General features: G+C 64.7%; 2 protein-coding genes across 2 annotated transcripts; both read left to right on the top strand.

Moving 5' to 3' along the window:
- Nucleotides 1-413: 413 nt before the first annotated feature.
- LPMP_050670 (hypothetical protein) lies at nucleotides 414-8,963 on the top strand (the record flags this gene model as incomplete). Its single annotated transcript, XM_010705529.1, has 1 exon — nucleotides 414-8,963. One exon carries the CDS (start codon nucleotides 414-416, stop codon nucleotides 8,961-8,963), a length of 8,550 nt encoding a protein of 2,849 aa, XP_010703831.1.
- Nucleotides 8,964-10,757: 1,794 nt separating this feature from the next.
- Nucleotides 10,758-15,920, top strand: LPMP_050680 (hypothetical protein; the record flags this gene model as incomplete). Its single annotated transcript, XM_010705530.1, has 1 exon — nucleotides 10,758-15,920. One exon carries the CDS (start codon nucleotides 10,758-10,760, stop codon nucleotides 15,918-15,920), a length of 5,163 nt encoding a protein of 1,720 aa, XP_010703832.1.

Raw genomic sequence — 15,920 nt, forward strand, 5'->3', positions numbered from 1 at the left:
TGCCCTCCCTCTCTTCTCCTCTACCCCCCTCCCTCCCCCCCCCTTTCTCTTTCTCTGGGGTGTCTGTGGAGACGCGTAGGCAAACACGCGGCGCATGCGTGCAGTGAAACGTCAATCTGTGCCTGCGTCTCTGCGTGGCGAAGGCGAGTGTGTGTGTGTAGGAAGGGAGAGAGGGCAGGAGGGGGAGGTGTGACTGGAAGCGAATTCGTCCCAGTTGGGCTCTCTTCGTGGTTTTCCATCTTCGCCCCATCCCAGCAGCCATTTCGGCGCTCATTTCTTCCCTCCTCCTCCCATCACGCCAAGGCAAAAGACATTCACATCTATAGAACAACAACCGCAGCAGCAGCGGGACATCAATACGACATCACCTAGGCAGAAAAACTGGCATCGAGGCCCCTCCGCACCACCACCCGATGCCGTCCTCATCCTCTTACGCAGCGTACCTACATGAAGTGGCACTGGAGATGAACGCCACTGTCTCCCCGGGCGCTATCACGATGTGCCCTACCACAGACGCTACTGAGGTCATTGCAGCCCGTACGACCGTGGCAGTGCCACCATCGCGGCTATTGAGGCATAGACACCAGCAGGGCTACGACGCCAATCATGGCCACACCAACAGTAGCGCCACCACCAGCTGCTGCAGCGACCAACACACGACAGAGTCGTATGAGGGCTCCTACGCTTATGATTACCTGCAGGTGCCGGCGGTGGGATGCCTCAGTCGCTCCAACGCGGTGCTGCTCTATGAGGGGTGGAAGCAGCAACAGCAGCGGCGCGTGCAGGCCCACATGCAACGCAGCTCCCACAGTACCCGCGGAGTTGCTGTGCATTCGTCTTCGGCCCCGTACACCACCAGCCACCTGACAGCCGGCATAGCCACACGAGAGAACGAGCACAAAGTCAACGTGGACGCCATGCAGCGCTCTTTCCAGCACTTGTACGCAGTGATGAAGAATGAAGGCCGCCGTCAACTCCACGGCACCGCCGAGACTGGAAGAGCTGCTCACCTCTCACACTCCATCTCCTGCTCGCCGCATCGGCAAAGTCGCAAAAGTTCCACGCGCTCGCGCCGGTGCCATCCGGACACGGCATCTCAGCAGACACAGCACGGTGCCTCTACTGCAATTTACATTCCCTCCATCGACTTTGACAGTGACGACATCATCATCGAAGATGTCAGTCGCCATCGTTCCGGCATGAAGACTGTGCAAGCGGCGAAGGAAGCGATGAGGGCGGAGAAGTGTGTGGAAATTTCGAAGAGCCCGCAACCTGCTGCGGGATCGACAGCGATCAGCGTAAAAGTGGTGTCGCCTGCGCCCACCAGCACAGATACCTCCGTGATCACCTCCAGCCCTTCGAAGCCATCGACCTCATCCTCGCGCTCATGCTCGCCTCCACGGCAGTCTCGGGGTCAGCGGAACCAGTGCCCAAGGTGCTGTCGCCGATGCGATTTGTGTCACTGCGTCGGTCTACCGCGTCAGGTGAGCGTTCATGCACGCCACTCTGGCGGCGTGGTGGCCGTTGCTGGTGCCGCTAGGGGTGAGTCCCACCCCCGCTCTTCCTCGCCAGCGGGCGGCTGTTGGTCAACGGCGGCTGTCGACTCCGTGCGCCTGCAGTGGCCGGGTCAGTCACGTACGGGGTCCTCTCGGTGCCCGTCGCCACAGCAGCCGTCCTCACCAGAGGCACGATGCAGCTCTACACGAAGCGCGCGCCACAAGAGCAGACAGAAGTCTCCCGCTCACGGCAGGCATGATCGCCGTTATGATCGGCGTGTTGACCGCAGTCGCCATGGGCACCACAGAGAAACGTCGTCGACGGCGGCAGCGGTTCTCCGCGACATCGCCACGCGCACCTGCACGTGCTACTGGGCCGAGTTCCCCGGCTTGACTATGGCGGTGAACCCAGTCTCGCATGCTGCTGGCTGTCCATACCAGGCGCACGAGGTCCTCTACACAGAGGTCATGCTGGCGAGCAAAGTTGACGACGGCAGCAGCAGCTCCTCCAGCACCTCCTCTCGCAGTCGATGCTCCTCCTCGTCCTCCTCAGACGGCCGCTGCGACAAGTCTGGTAGGCGAAGCACTTCGAAGCATCGCCGGCAGGAACGCAGTACCGGCACTGCGGACGCGTCGGGGCGGCACGATGATGCCAGGCAGCGGCGCACGGCGCAGCTCAGGAAGACGCTGGATGACCCCGAGGCGAAGCGTACTCGTGGCCGCGCCGCCGTCATGGGCTCTGCGAAACGACGGACGTACATTGAGATGATGATGGACGCTGCTCGCGACTCCCTGCCGTCAGCGTCATCGCGGCGGCCACGCTCTGGTGGCCACGGCAGCACGGCAAAGGCCACGGCATCCTCGTTCACAACGAAGAAATATCTCAAGGCCACTGCAGCGGCAACGCCCTTACTCTCCTCCTCGATGGCTCAGGGTAGACTACCAACCGGAGAAGCACCGCCAAAGCTCGAAGATGAACAGCCCCAAGAACAATCACCGCCGCCTCCCTCAAGTCGTTCAGCATCAGAGAATGATAGAGCAGTGGCAGCGGCAGAGGCAGGCGAAGGTGCAACAGCTGTGGAAAAGAAGCACGATAAGGCCGGCAGTAGCAGCAGGGAGGAGAAGCCGCCGAGCGCCAGCGTTGGGGAGGCCGTAGGTAGCACGTCGTACGGCAACAAACCACCAGCACAGGAGACAGAGAAGTCGCCACTGCCCAACGAAGAGAGCCCCTTGCGGGCCCTCTCCCGCCCGCGCTGCCGCCCCGCCGTTGGGGTGCCAGGCCCCGGATCCTACCACGTGGATCTTGCCTACGCGGCCAGCTCTGCGGCGCACGGGATTCGCGGTGCATCGATTCCGAAGGCGCCCCGCATGCCCGCCGTCAAGTCCACCACTCCAGGCCCAGGCGCCTACGACGTGTACAAGCGTGAAGAAGAAGAGCGCAAGCAGCTCACTGCGGAGGTCATCGCTGTTAGGGCTGCGGCGGCGACCACCACCACCGATGGGGACGCTGCGAAAGGAAAGGAAACAGACGCCACACCAGCCGCGGGCAAGCCGGTTATCGGCAAAGGTATCGTTTTCGCCAGCACCGGTGCCCGGCAGCTGCAGCTGCAGTATGGTGATGCCTACGTGCACACCTCCACCTGGGCGAAGCGCGCAGCGGCCGTGCCGGGCCCCGGTGCATACAACATCGTCGACGGCGACCACTACGACCAAAGCAAGCCGCTCGGCGCAGCACGGATGGGCTACCACTTTTCCAAGTCCGCTGATGGGGCGCACTTCTGTGCCGCCGCCGCCGCCGCCACCGTAGCAGGCGGAAGCGCGGAGAGGCAGGACGGCGCGTCATCATCCCCGTCTCCTGCCCCAGAGAAGGCAGGCATACGGGCGGCAGCAGAGCTCCTGCGCGCCTCGTTCGTCGTGCCGTGGCGCGACTGGGCCGGCGGCGCGTACATCGGCACGACCACATCCAACTTCGTGGCGCACCCGTCCCTGGCCGGTGGCGATCGGCGCACCCTTGGACAGACTGTCGCTGCAGACCTCACCAGGGTCAGCTGCAGCAAAGCATCAGCTGCCGTAGCGGCGGCTGAGGCCGCTGCCGACGGAAGTGTGTGGAAGGGCGTCGGCAGCGGCGTAGCCCTGCGTCTGACCAGCCAACGCTTCCCTGTGGAAGTGGCAAATGCACCCGCCACCGCCGTCACAGCCACTGCCGTGGCTAAAGTACAAGGCTCGAAGACCGAGAGCAATGCAAATGCTGAAGGCGCCGCTCCACCGTGCGGAGGACCTGGCCCAGCCACGTACGACCTCGAGAGCGCACTTCGGTGGGTGCACCGTCGCGCTCCAGCGGTGTCTATGACATTCCGCCACGACCGCGGTCCGCGAGAGCCGCTCTGCTCTGTTGGGGGAGCCACCGATGACGGCATCCTTTCTAGCGCAGTCGGCGGCGGAGCAACGCTGCTTTCGCTGTCGTCGTCACCGCACCACCTCAGCGATGACGCCGGGCTCAGCCCTGGACCCGGTACGTACGACGTGCGCAGCGGCGAGGCGTGGCGCAGGCGGTGCAGTCCGCAGTGGTCCTTTGGCACCGCAGCACGACACGTCTCGAGCGCGGCAGTGCCTGTGAGCGCAGCTGGTGAAGGAACAAATGACTTGAACAGTGGGAACCTGGGCGCCGTCGGACATCCCGGCCCAGGCGCCTACGACACAGAGACTGGCTATCGTGCGTTGCAGCGCTCCGCGGCGAGCGCGCTCATGGGCACTGCGGCGCGGTTCACTGTCGATCACAGCGACCGCGCCAGTGCTCAGGCCAGTGCAACCGAGGCTGGCATCGCAGACGATGGCGTGCGTGCAGGCCCAAGCATCTACGATGTGGAGAACTGCTACGCAGTGCTGCGCGAGCGCATCAAGGGTGGCGTCATACCGCGCGCCGGGGCGGCTGCGTGGGCAAAGGTCGGCAGCGAAGAGGCGCAGTGCAGTGGGCCGGGCCCTGGTGCGTACACCCTGCCGGCTCTGCCACCGAGTGGTGCCACAGCATTCCTTAGCACGAGTGCGCCGCGCTTTCCGTGGGAACAGACGCCGGCTGCCACCGTGGCGAACGGTGAAGGGCAAGGAGCTACAGTAGCAGCTGGGGCGTACCCGCTCCACCCCTCTACCGACCTCTTCCGTGCCAATCAAGTCGCTCCAGGCCCCGGCTCCTATGACATCGACGCCGCCACGAGCCTCGTGAACCGCCCCGGCGCTATCATCGGCCGCGCTCCACGAGCCTCACTGCTCGTGCCGACTGGGGCAACCTCCGAAAATGTGGGTCCCGGCAGCTACATGCTGCCCGCACTGCCGGTTGGCCGAGGGGCCGTGATGCTCACTGCGCGTGCCTGTGCCGCTGCCGAGGCGGGAGACGCGGCAGAGCAACCAGGTCCGGGGCTCTACGACCCTGTGGACATGCGTGCGTCGTCAGCGCGCGCCTTTTCGCTGGCTCGCACGAGCGCGCGCTTCCCGGACAGTGACGCCCACGCTGCCGACGCCCCGGGCCCCTGCGCGTACGGCCCTCCTGCCGCGCCCGTGACCCGCAGCGCCGTCTTTAACACGGCGCCTCGCTTTTTGCCCAACAGTGGCGACGTCGCGGACTCGCTCGTAGGGCCTGGCAGCTACGACCCGTACAGACCGAACACAGCGGCGCCAGCGCACCGCATCGCCCGCGCCCGCCGCTTTCCCGACGGCGACGGCGACGGCGACGGTACAGGCGCGGACAGCGTCGGCCCCGGCGCGTACGAGGTGGTGGACCTCAGCCCACCCGGGCGGAGCGCGGTGATGGGCTCTGCAGTGGCACGTCCGACACTGGAGTGGAAGGATGGCAACAGTGACGGCGTAACTGCGGTCGGTTCGGCAGCAGTAGGGCCTGGCCCCGGCGCCTACAGCCCACAGTACGCCCAAGTCGAGAGAAGCGCGCCACGGGTGGTGCTGGCACGCGCCCCTGCCGGACGCGGCGCCGTCGATTACTACGCGAGCGGTGATGCATCGATGCCGTTCCATGCGCAGCACACCGGTGCCGGCTCTGGGCTGGGGCCGGGCCAATACTCCCCGCAGTACCAAACCGACCTAGCGCAGGCAGGACGCGGCCACACCTTCGGCTCCGCCCCTCGCTCTGCCGCCGCCGTGGAAAGCGGTGTGGGTGGTAGCGGCGCCCTGGATGGGCCAGGCCCTGGTGCCTACGAAGTGCGGGTGACGCGGGATGGTCGATCCGTGGACGGGGGCGACGGCAGTGGCGCGGCGCGCTTTGGCACTGCGCTACGGTTGGCAGAGGAGGGCACCTCAGCGACAATGTCCGCAGGCCCGGGGCCTGGAGCATACATGCCGGAGGCGTTCACAGACATGGGCGCCGGCGGTGGCAACGCAGCGCTCTCGTCGGTGGTGCGCTTTGGAACAGCTCCGCGCATCTTGGGCGGCGGCGACGCCGGCGCGGCGGCGGACGTCCCGGGCCCCGGGGCGTACGAACCGAACCCCGCTATGTGGTGGCCAACTGCTCCGTCCATCAGCTTCCCACGCGCCAACGCTGCCCACGCCCTTGGCGGCACAGACACCCCGGGGCCAGGAGCGTACATCACAACAACACTCGCACCCCCCCGCGCAGCCCACTTCGGGTCTGCGCCTCGATTTGAGGAGGGCGGTACTGCAAACGCAGTGAGTGTGCCAGGCCCCAACGCCTACTCGCCAAACGACGCCGCGACTCTCCCGGCGCAATCGGCGCACCGCTTCGGAGCAGCGGCCCGCCTGACCAGCGTGGTTGAGGGAGCTGCTGAGGTGGACGGCGTTGGTCCTGGTGCCTATGATGTGGAGACGGGCCTGGCGTACAGCTCGCAGGGGCTAACCACTGCCGCCTACAGCTTTCCCCGTGCTGGCGGCAGTGGAAGTTCTCGTGGCCAGCCGAGCTTGGGGGATAAGGTGGCTGGTGGGGTGGCGGCATTTCCTGGTCCAGGAGCGTACCATCTGCCTCCCGCCTTTCCCGAAGGTCCGCAGTGGGGGTTCGGCACCTCGATGAGGAGTGTAGCAGCAACAGGCGAAGCGATTGTATCGTCAGCCCTCGCCACTGCCTCTCCAGGCCCAGGCGAGTACGCCGTGCCGGTTCCTGCGCCGCTGCACAGCGGCTCCTCGTTCCCGAAGGCAGCGATTGCGTCACCAACAGGCGAGAGCATCTCGCCTGGACCTGGGGCATACGATGTGGTGGATACAGCAGTGCGACCGTCTGCGCCTGGGGTCCGCTTCGGGAGCGCAGTGCGACACGCCTGCGCTGACGTGTCTGCCGTCAACCTTGAGGCTGTGGCGGTCGGCGCCCACGATGAAGGCGCGCCGTGGATGCCAGGGCCGGGCGCGTATTCGCCAAATATGAATGCCTCCTCTACACTACGCTCTACCCGAGCTGGGCCGACCTTCGCGCAGGCGCCACGCATGGCGCCGTCTGCGTCGGTCGATGCTGCGGGTGGGCGTGCGGGGGGCGAGGGAAGTAACATCGGCCCAGGCGCTTACGATCTTCAAGGCGGTTTGTCGGTCAGTGCGGCGGCAGCACACCGTTTCGGCACCGCGCCGCGCATGCCGCCCACCACCGCCTCCGGTGCTGCCGCCAAGAGTGACGTCGGACCGGGGAGCTATGAATACCCAGTCACCGTTCAAGAGCACCGGCGCTCAGCGCTGATGCTGAGTCGTCACAACGACTTGTCGGGCACCACATGCAACACGCCGGGCCCCGGTGCGTATGATACCACCGCTGCACTCGCGGCCGTTCAGACTTCGGCGGCGGCGTACACCTTCGGCACAGCGCCGACGCAGCAGCGGCAGTCGACGGAAACAGAGATGGACGCGTTGCACACGTCGCCGGGTCCTGGGTCCTACGACGCAGCTTCCGCGTACGTCTCGACTCAAGTAGCGCGGCATCCGGGCGGGTTCACCATGCAAGGACGCCCGGTAGCATCGATGCAAGTGGAGCCGGCAGAGGGACCTGGACCAGCTGCGTACGCTGCCGACACCTCGGCTGCATCGGTAGCTCCAGCGCATCGCTTCGGTACAGCCCCGCGGATGCTGAGTGCCCCCAACGGCGACGCTGGTGTCGGTCCTGGCACCTACGACCTCCCACCGCTGCACGCCACTCATCAATTGGTGAGCTTCACGCAAGCCCCACGGGAGGTGGTCATAGGCCCGCACGACGGCGGCGCCGGCAACCTGCACAGCGGAGACGTGCGTGGCGGTTATGTCGGCGGTGGTACTCCCGGACCAGGGTCGTACGACGTCGGGAGTGCCATCGACTCCATACAGATGGGTGGACGAGGACCGAGCATCACCATTCCGCGTGGCCCGCGGCCAGTTCTGCGCAGTGGAGACGTCGACGCCTCCCCACTCGTGGGGCCAGGCACGTACAACCCTGTCTACCCGACGTCGCACTACCACGGCGGCGACAGCAGCGGCATTCACGGTCCCTCCGCAGCCTTCGGCCTGGCAGAGCGTCCTGTGAACGTTGTCAAGGGCAGCAGTGACGCACCTGGCCCGGGCACGTATGACCCCCACTACCCAAATCTCACCAACGGAGTTGGGATTGGGTCGTCCTTCGGATCTGCGGCACGGATGGACGACGTGGCTGCAGCGGCCTTGGCAGCTACCCCCGGTCCCGGCGCCTACGCAGTGGCGTCCTCCTTCCACGCGACCTCGGCTGCTGGTTCAGCGCCGGCGGTGCACTTCGGCACCTCGAAGCGGCCATCAGCAGTGCTGAACGAAAACCCAGGTCCTGGCAGCTACGCAGTCGCCCATTCCAACACTGCCGCGGCGCCATCGTTTGGGCACACGACGCGGCCAGACCTGCTGCTCAACACGAACCCCGGCCCCGGCACGTACAGCCTGTCGCCGACGTGGATCAGCGGCGTCGGTGGCGCTACTGTCGGCCAGAGCTTTGGACTTTCGGATCGCCCTACGCCGGTGCTCAACACGAACCCCGGCCCAGGCGCCTACTACCGCGCGAGCAATATTGATGGCGCATCGGCTGCGGCGGGCCCGAGCTTCGGCATTGGCGAGCGGATGTGCGTGGCAACAGGCACGGCTACACCAGGGCCTGGCGCCTACTACAAGGAGTCGTTGTCGGCAGCGCGGGGGCCGTCCTTTGGGTTGGCGGAGCGGCCAGGTCCTGAGCTGAACACAAATCCAGGCCCTGGCGCCTACTATAGAAACTCAGCAGCGTCGGTAGCAGCGGGTGGGGCGGTGGGCACAAGTGCTGGCTTCGGGCTTGGCGAGCGCCACAACCCGAAACTGAATGACAACCCCGGACCAGGAACCTACTTCAGAGGTACACTGCCCGCCGCCACCCAACCACGCCTGCGACGGCCTACGGCGGCAGACACCTTGCGAAAGCTCGCCAGCGTTGGGTACCCGACACTGGCGAGCAAGACGACGCCAACGACAGCCAACACCACCACCGAGAGGCATGTCACTACATGAAGGGAGAATAAAATGCGCGCGAGCACTTCTCCGGAAGTTCGTATGTCCGCGTCCGCAGCCATTGCCCACCTCTTCGCCCCGCCGCGGGCGTGTGTGTGGCCGCATAGAAGAGGGTGAATCCATATTGCATAGAGGATAAGAGGGAGAGACACGTTGTATGTGAGCGAGGACGTCTGTCTGTGTGTGTGTGTGTGTGTGTGCGCGCGTTCATAGTATTGTGCGTGTCAGCCTTGGTGCTTCCCTCCCCCTTGCTCCCTTTCGTGTCCCTCGCTGCCCCAGTGTATACCCCTGGCGTGCCAATCAGGCCGGCTGAGAGGTGTGGTGGAGTGGCTGCAACGTTCACGCAGAATGGCTCTCTCCCTCCACCCCACGCCTGCCTGCCACTGCCCGCCTCAGGGGGGGGGGACGATGTGGGTTAGTTATTGGTGTGGTCGTCGGGGACGGGAAGGCGACGGCGAGAAATTTTGGAAGCCCACAGAGCAAGAAATGAAACGGGCGTGTGTCCTTCAAGGGGGCACCTCCTCAGGAGAATCCCCCCCCAGCGCCGTTGTACTCGGCTGCAACTCGCGCGCCGCTTCCGTTCCCCTCCCCCCCCCCGACACCCCGGAAGGTTCGCTTCCCTTCCTGCATTATTCGTTCTGGGCCACCACCCGCCACGACCGCACTCGCCTCCAACGCGAGGCCGAGCCCTCTGACAGCGCACCTGGCGAGAGCAGAATTACGAAACCAAACGCCACAAACAAATCGCCATACACCCGACGGGGCTCCCCGGGCATTCAGGTGCGCGCCAGCACAGCTGCCCACCTCCTCTCCCGGTGGCCGGGTGAGAGACCCCAACATTGCCCCCTCGCACACCCCTCCTCCACCTCTCCCTCCCTCCCTCTCTCTCTCTCTCATTCACTGCGCCTTGCGCCATCAACGGGCCCCATTCCTCTATCCCTTACTCTCCCCTACACACACGCACACACGACCCCCTCCTCCCCTCCTCCCGCAGAGGGGTTTGACTCGAGAGCCATCAGACCAGCCGAGATACACAATTAGGAAAAGCGACAAGGAGAACAACGTAAAACAGGAGGGGGGCCGTGTTGTTTGCTTTGTCTTATACGTGCAGCGGGGGGCTGTGGTGGTGGATTGCCTCTGTCTCCGCTTCTCCCCCTCCTCCTCCTCTCTCCCGCGCCACGTCTGAGCCTGTACCTGTACCTTTGCCTTGTGCCGAGTTGCCTGCGTCTCGCTTTTCCCTCCGAGGCCGTCCTTAGATCTCTTTTTTTTCGGTTTTCCTCTCTTCCTTCCTCTCCCACCCACGACCCGCACACCTGGCGCTGGCGCGCCATCGCTTTACCATCGCTCATCACGTGCAGCGCGGTAATTCCTGAGACGACGGTCCCATCCCCCCCCCCGCCCCTTTTGTATCTTTTCTTCATTATTCCTCTCCTATTGCTTCTCCCTCACGCGCTTTAGATTTTGCACAGACGCACCTGGGCCGCGTCTTCATAGACGCGCTCCACTACATCCACGTGCCGCCCATCACCAGCCTGCTGCTCTAGTCTCGGCGTTTGCTCGCTCTCCCTCCTCTCTCTCCGCTCTCTTAGCTGTTGCTGTATTTTGTTTGCTTTATTTCCTTGGCCTGATCAAGACAGACATCTCAGACCTCCATGCACGCGTGCAGGACCTGCAGGCACATCCTTGTGTTCGCTCCCGTGCACGACAGAGGCACCAACTGGGTATAGCTCTCGCCCTACTCCGTGACCACACAGTCATGCTGTTGGTCACACACACACACACACACACACGCCCATGACTTCTCTTAGTTTCTCAAATGCGACACAAGCCTCGCGCGGTGGTAACGCCGCAGCGATGCCCCCGCCGGGCGCACATCTCATGATGGCCCCTCCCCCGTCCGGTGGGAACCCCTTCGCTGCAGCGCCTCCCGGCTTTCGAGGGAAGGTGCCGCCTGGTCAGATGCCCACGATGGCTGGCAAACCGAAGATTGTGATGCGGCCGCCATCGGCTGCTGAGGGTGGTCAACCCCACGCAGCAAACCTGCCACTAAACCGCCCCGTTTCACAAGAAACTACAGCATCGCACCCTGGGCCACCCGGACGCGGCCTCACCGGCTCACCACGCCCACCTCCGCAGTTTGCCTTGGTAAACGGGAAGAAGATCATGGTACCACCAGGCACGAAGCTGCAGATGGGCAATCCTGGCCTTAACCTAGCCTCCAGCGCTACGGCTGCCGCAGCGCCGCCACAGGCTATGATGCACGGCAAGAAGATCTTGATGATGCCGCCAGGACAGGGTTTGGCGACAAGTCGGCGGCCGTCATTCACAACATCGCCGCCGCCGGGGGGGATGACGGGTCGCGGTGCTGCGGCTGCGGCTAGTGGTAGGGGCGGTCCTTCGCCGTTTCATCCGAACCCCGGCCAAAGCCTCGTGCGGCCGCCAATGCAGGTGACGGCAAGTCCGTCGCCACGGCCACAGCCAACAACAGAGGCGGCAGCTGGTGCCACAGGCCATAAGCCCAGCCTTCTGCAGAGCCTCACGAGCGCCTTCAGCTTTCTGAAGCGCGGCAGTGACGTGGACAAGGAGCGAGAAGTAGAGGCGCGACAGCACAACGCTATAGCACTACAGCAGCAGCAGCAGCAGCAGCAACAGCAGAGGCAGACGCCACCTGGGCCAGCTGTTCGTGGAAAAGGTGCTGCTGTTGGGCCCAGTAGAGCCTTGATGCCGAATAGCCACCACCCCTCGCCTAGCCCTGCCCGGCAACCGTCACCGAAGCAGCAGCCCGCGCACCCTCCGCTATTGATGAGCGGCATGAAGAAGATGATGATAGGGCAGCCGCCAGCCTTGTTGTGTGGCAAGTCGCCGCCACTGATGAGCCCGTCAAAGTCCGGCAATGTGAGTGGCGGTGCGGCTGCCGCGACACGCGCGCCAATAAGGATACCACCTGCTCAGATTATGGCGATAAAAAGACCTCCTGGCGGCGGTGGACACGTGGTGGGGACGAAGAAGGCCATCATGAATCCCCCACCTCCTGCCACGGTCCGCAGCAGGGCAAACAGCCTAGAAAGACCGCCCCTCGGCGCCAGCCGCTCTAGCAGCGTCGCAGCCGTCTCCCTTCCAGGAACGCGGTTGGCATCATCGCCCCAGTTGCCGCTGCAGCCGCGCCCGTCCCCAATGGGGCTTCGGCCGGTGAAGCGCATCTTAGAGTCACCGCTGCCGCACGCGCAGCTCATACCGGCTCCGTCACAGCAGCAGCCACAGCGGCGGCCGCGCTCCGTCTCGGCATCACCGACACCTATGTCGGTACCTTCATCGCCTTTCACCGTGGCGCCACCCGAAGTCGCAGCTGCTGCAACTGTACTACGTGTGCCGAGTTCGACCGTGTTTAAGGAAGAGCAGCTGCCCAGTGCCGGGATACGGTCCCCCAGGCGCCGACACTGGCAACTAGGCGAAAGCTCCGAAGACAGCGACAGCGACGGCGCTGGCGCCGGCGGAGGTGATGGGGGTGCGCACGCCAGCGCACAGGTTGAAGCAGCCTCGCACAGCCACATAGCCAGTGGCCTTCGCAGCTCATCCTCGATCCGCAACGCGGACGGCGTGGTGGGCTCGGACAGAGCGCGGGAAAACACTGTAGAAGAGAGGGAAAAAGCGCTGCAGGAGGATGACAACGCGCTGCTGCCGGAGTCATCGTCCCCCTCCCTTCCACACCAAGTGACAGAGCAGGAGACGGAGGACCACAGCCTCCACCACGGAGACGACGACTACAACAACGATACGCACCCCTCTACAGACGCGTTGACATCGAAGCCAGAGGCAGCTGGTGCTGCTGCAACCGTCGCGTCGCCATCATCGTCTATGCGCCACAACGGCAACAAGAAGGGTCCCACCTCCACGATCCTCGTGCCGGTGCGGAAAACTGCAACGTCAGAAGCACGTATCGCCGCAGCAGCAGCCAAACGACGACAAGAGGAGGAGCGCCAGGGCCACGAGGCTGCGCGCAAGGACGATCTAGTGTCGAAGAAGCGGCAGAGCGCACAACCGAAGTCGGTTCCGCCTGCAGCCCACGCGAGTCGAACGCAGTCAACTGCGGCCGCCCGAGTGGCGCGAGAATCGCCGTCGCCACAGGAGGAGGAGGACAACACGCAAAAGCCATCGAACCTGGAGCCGAGCAGCCACAGCACCACCTCCACCCTGTCACGCCGCTCCCCTCTCTCTGTCTCTGACGATTCTGATTCCGTGTTAGGAGCGGTGAAGGGCCCACGCTCACCGGCACGCGGCGGTGTCAGGACTGCTGGTGACGGCGGCTCTCCCGCGTCTCCGGGGTCCGTCTCAATGCCGTCACAGAAGCGGATCGGCAAGTCCGCTCACTTTGACCCTGCAGACACGCCGAGGAACGAGCAGCGGCAACGGCAGCTCCGTCGTCCACGATCGAAGCTCCGCATCTGTAGCCAGAACACCCGTCGAAGTACCAGCAAGAGGGGTAACGGCAACGTCAACGGCGACCACAGCGACGCAGCTGACGAGGAGGAGGACGAGAGCGGCTTGGAGGAACTGACGAGCAGCGACCTCTACCGTCTCGCAAAATTTTTGCGCGACAGCAGCGCGGGCACGATGGGGGCGGGCATCGACGATCTGCAGCGACGCGACAGGCGCCGGCGGTCGTTGCTTCGCGGTGACAACGGCAGTGACAGGGACGCCGACGCGGACAGCAGCGACGATACCTCGTGGGGACTGCGACACCGTGGACGACAGCGTCGGCAGCAGCACAGTACTGGGAAGCGTCGAAGCGCACTCCCTCTCTCCACAGTCGGTATTCCGTGGCGATATACTGGATCGCGGCGCTCGTTGGGGCCATTCGCGTCACCACCACCGGTGCGGCGGCCGCTCGGGTACATTAACGTCGGCGGCGGTCGCTACGCGCGTGTTGGCGGCAGTCCGTACGCCAATTCTCGAGGTCGGCCTCGAGCCACGTCGGTCGAGGTCGTGCCGCTCGATACGACCAACACGCGCGCATTGCTCAGCCGTGCTGGGGCCTACGGTAGTTGCTCACCTTTTTCCGACCAGCGGAACCGCAGGCCGTCGGCGCTGGTGGATGCTGGCCACAGAGCCGTCGCGTCAGAGCTGAAGGCCAGCGCTCTGCTGGACAGCAAGCAAGCGTCGAGTTCGCGCGGTGGCGGTAGGGCATTGGCGCCCTACTACAGCAGAGAACAGCGCCAGCTATTCGGCTGTCACAGCTCCGTGCACCATCCTCACACCCGTAGCGGTCGCAGTCATTCTGGACTTGGCTTGGATGACACGATGTCCTCAGCGGCCGAATCACAGCACCCGTACTGTGTGTCCACCTCAGCCCTGCTGCCAGCCATGCAGTCCATGATCCCCTTGCGCGGCGGCGCGGCGGCCACGTATGAACCGCACGAGCAGCAACGCGGGAGGTCCTCGTCCCTGCCGGATCCCCTGCCTCGGGCAGCTGATCAACCCTACAACCTCCCTCAACACCTACCGCAGTCAAGATCAACAGTAGCGGCTACAGGGCCCATTGGGCTGCTGATTCCCGACATGTACAAGGTCGACTCTGCTCTAGAACCTAGCGCATATACCCCTGTGGCCGCGAGGGCCAACGACGCGGCGGGGCCCGTGCGACCCGCTTCACTGGGCCGGAGCAGCTCTGATCAGCTGTATGATCTGCCTCCCGCGTTGTCACTACACGTTTTATCAGCAGAGGCCGCGGCAGCAGCGCGGTCCAGGAGCATCACGAGCAGCAGAAAGAGCAACATCGGCGGCGACGAAGCCGAAACGAGGAGCGCAGCCGCCCCGGTGGTGCCGAGCTTGATACCCACTGACCTCTCGCCTGCGCTATCAACACAGTCACAGGGCCAGGGCAGCCACCTGCGCACTTCCTCGCCGAGGACCCAGCAGCAATGGCAACCGTGGCAGGAGCAGAACGATGTACAGCAGACCAACAGCGACACCGCGGCGAGTAACCTTCGAAGAGTCGGTGGTGTCACTGCAGTGGCGGCACATCCTGAAGTTCACCCCACCTACGCGGACCCCAACGCCTGCAGGCCGCCCTCGCGCAAGAAGGAGACGGTGTACTTAAGCAAGGCCACGATTGCGCGTCTTAGCACCCCGCAGGGATGCCGAGGCAGCCTCGGTAGGGGCTCTGCCGCGGCGATCAGCCCCATCTCTCGCCGCAGCCACGGCGGTGGCGGCGGGAATAGCAGCGTGGTAGCGCAGACGTGCAGCAGGTGGCTTGACGAACTCCTGGCCTCCACTACAGTGACAACCACTGGCGTGCGCACTGGCTGGGGAGTTGGCGGCGGCGAAGATGCGACAGGGGCAGCGAATGCAATCCCTGTGGTTGATCTACGTCGTGAGTTCAAGCCGTACATCGTGGACAGTGGCGCGGGCGGCCGCGGAAGTCCCAGTAATGTGCGTGCCGCGTTTCAGTCCCTGCGCAATATCGGGGCGACAGACTACACGAACGAGTTCACTGGGTCGCGCGCCCGACCGCACGTCCCGGTGATCTCCTTCAAGCACATGATCGGCGCGCACTCAGCAACCGGCTCGCCGCCGCGCATGGGTGGGGCGGCCACTGTGAAGACCGTCAGCGGTGTCTCGGATGGGCTGCCGTTTCGGGCGTACTCCTCCATACGCGTTCATGACCCCACCCGGAAGTCGCCGTGGGCGTTGGCGCCGGAACGCGAGGGGCTGGACGTACTGCCTGGGCGGCCCGCCTTGTCGCGGCGTCGACGCATTGCCGTGGCTGACAACGCAGCGGCAGAAAACGACACCGTCGTTGAGGAGGTCCACCTGGACGAGCACCGCCGCCCCTACCTGGTGGTCCGCCCAGTCCTGAGCAGCGAGGAAAAAGAGGCGCAGCGTGCTGCGGTGGAGCGGCTCTCACGCCCGAAACCCATTTACCGCCGCGCCGGAGATCCTTTGACGTCGCCTCGCTAA

The sequence above is a fragment of the Leishmania panamensis genome (assembly GCF_000755165.1).
Source record: "Leishmania panamensis strain MHOM/PA/94/PSC-1 chromosome 5 sequence".
NCBI lineage: Eukaryota > Euglenozoa > Kinetoplastea > Trypanosomatida > Trypanosomatidae > Leishmania > Leishmania panamensis.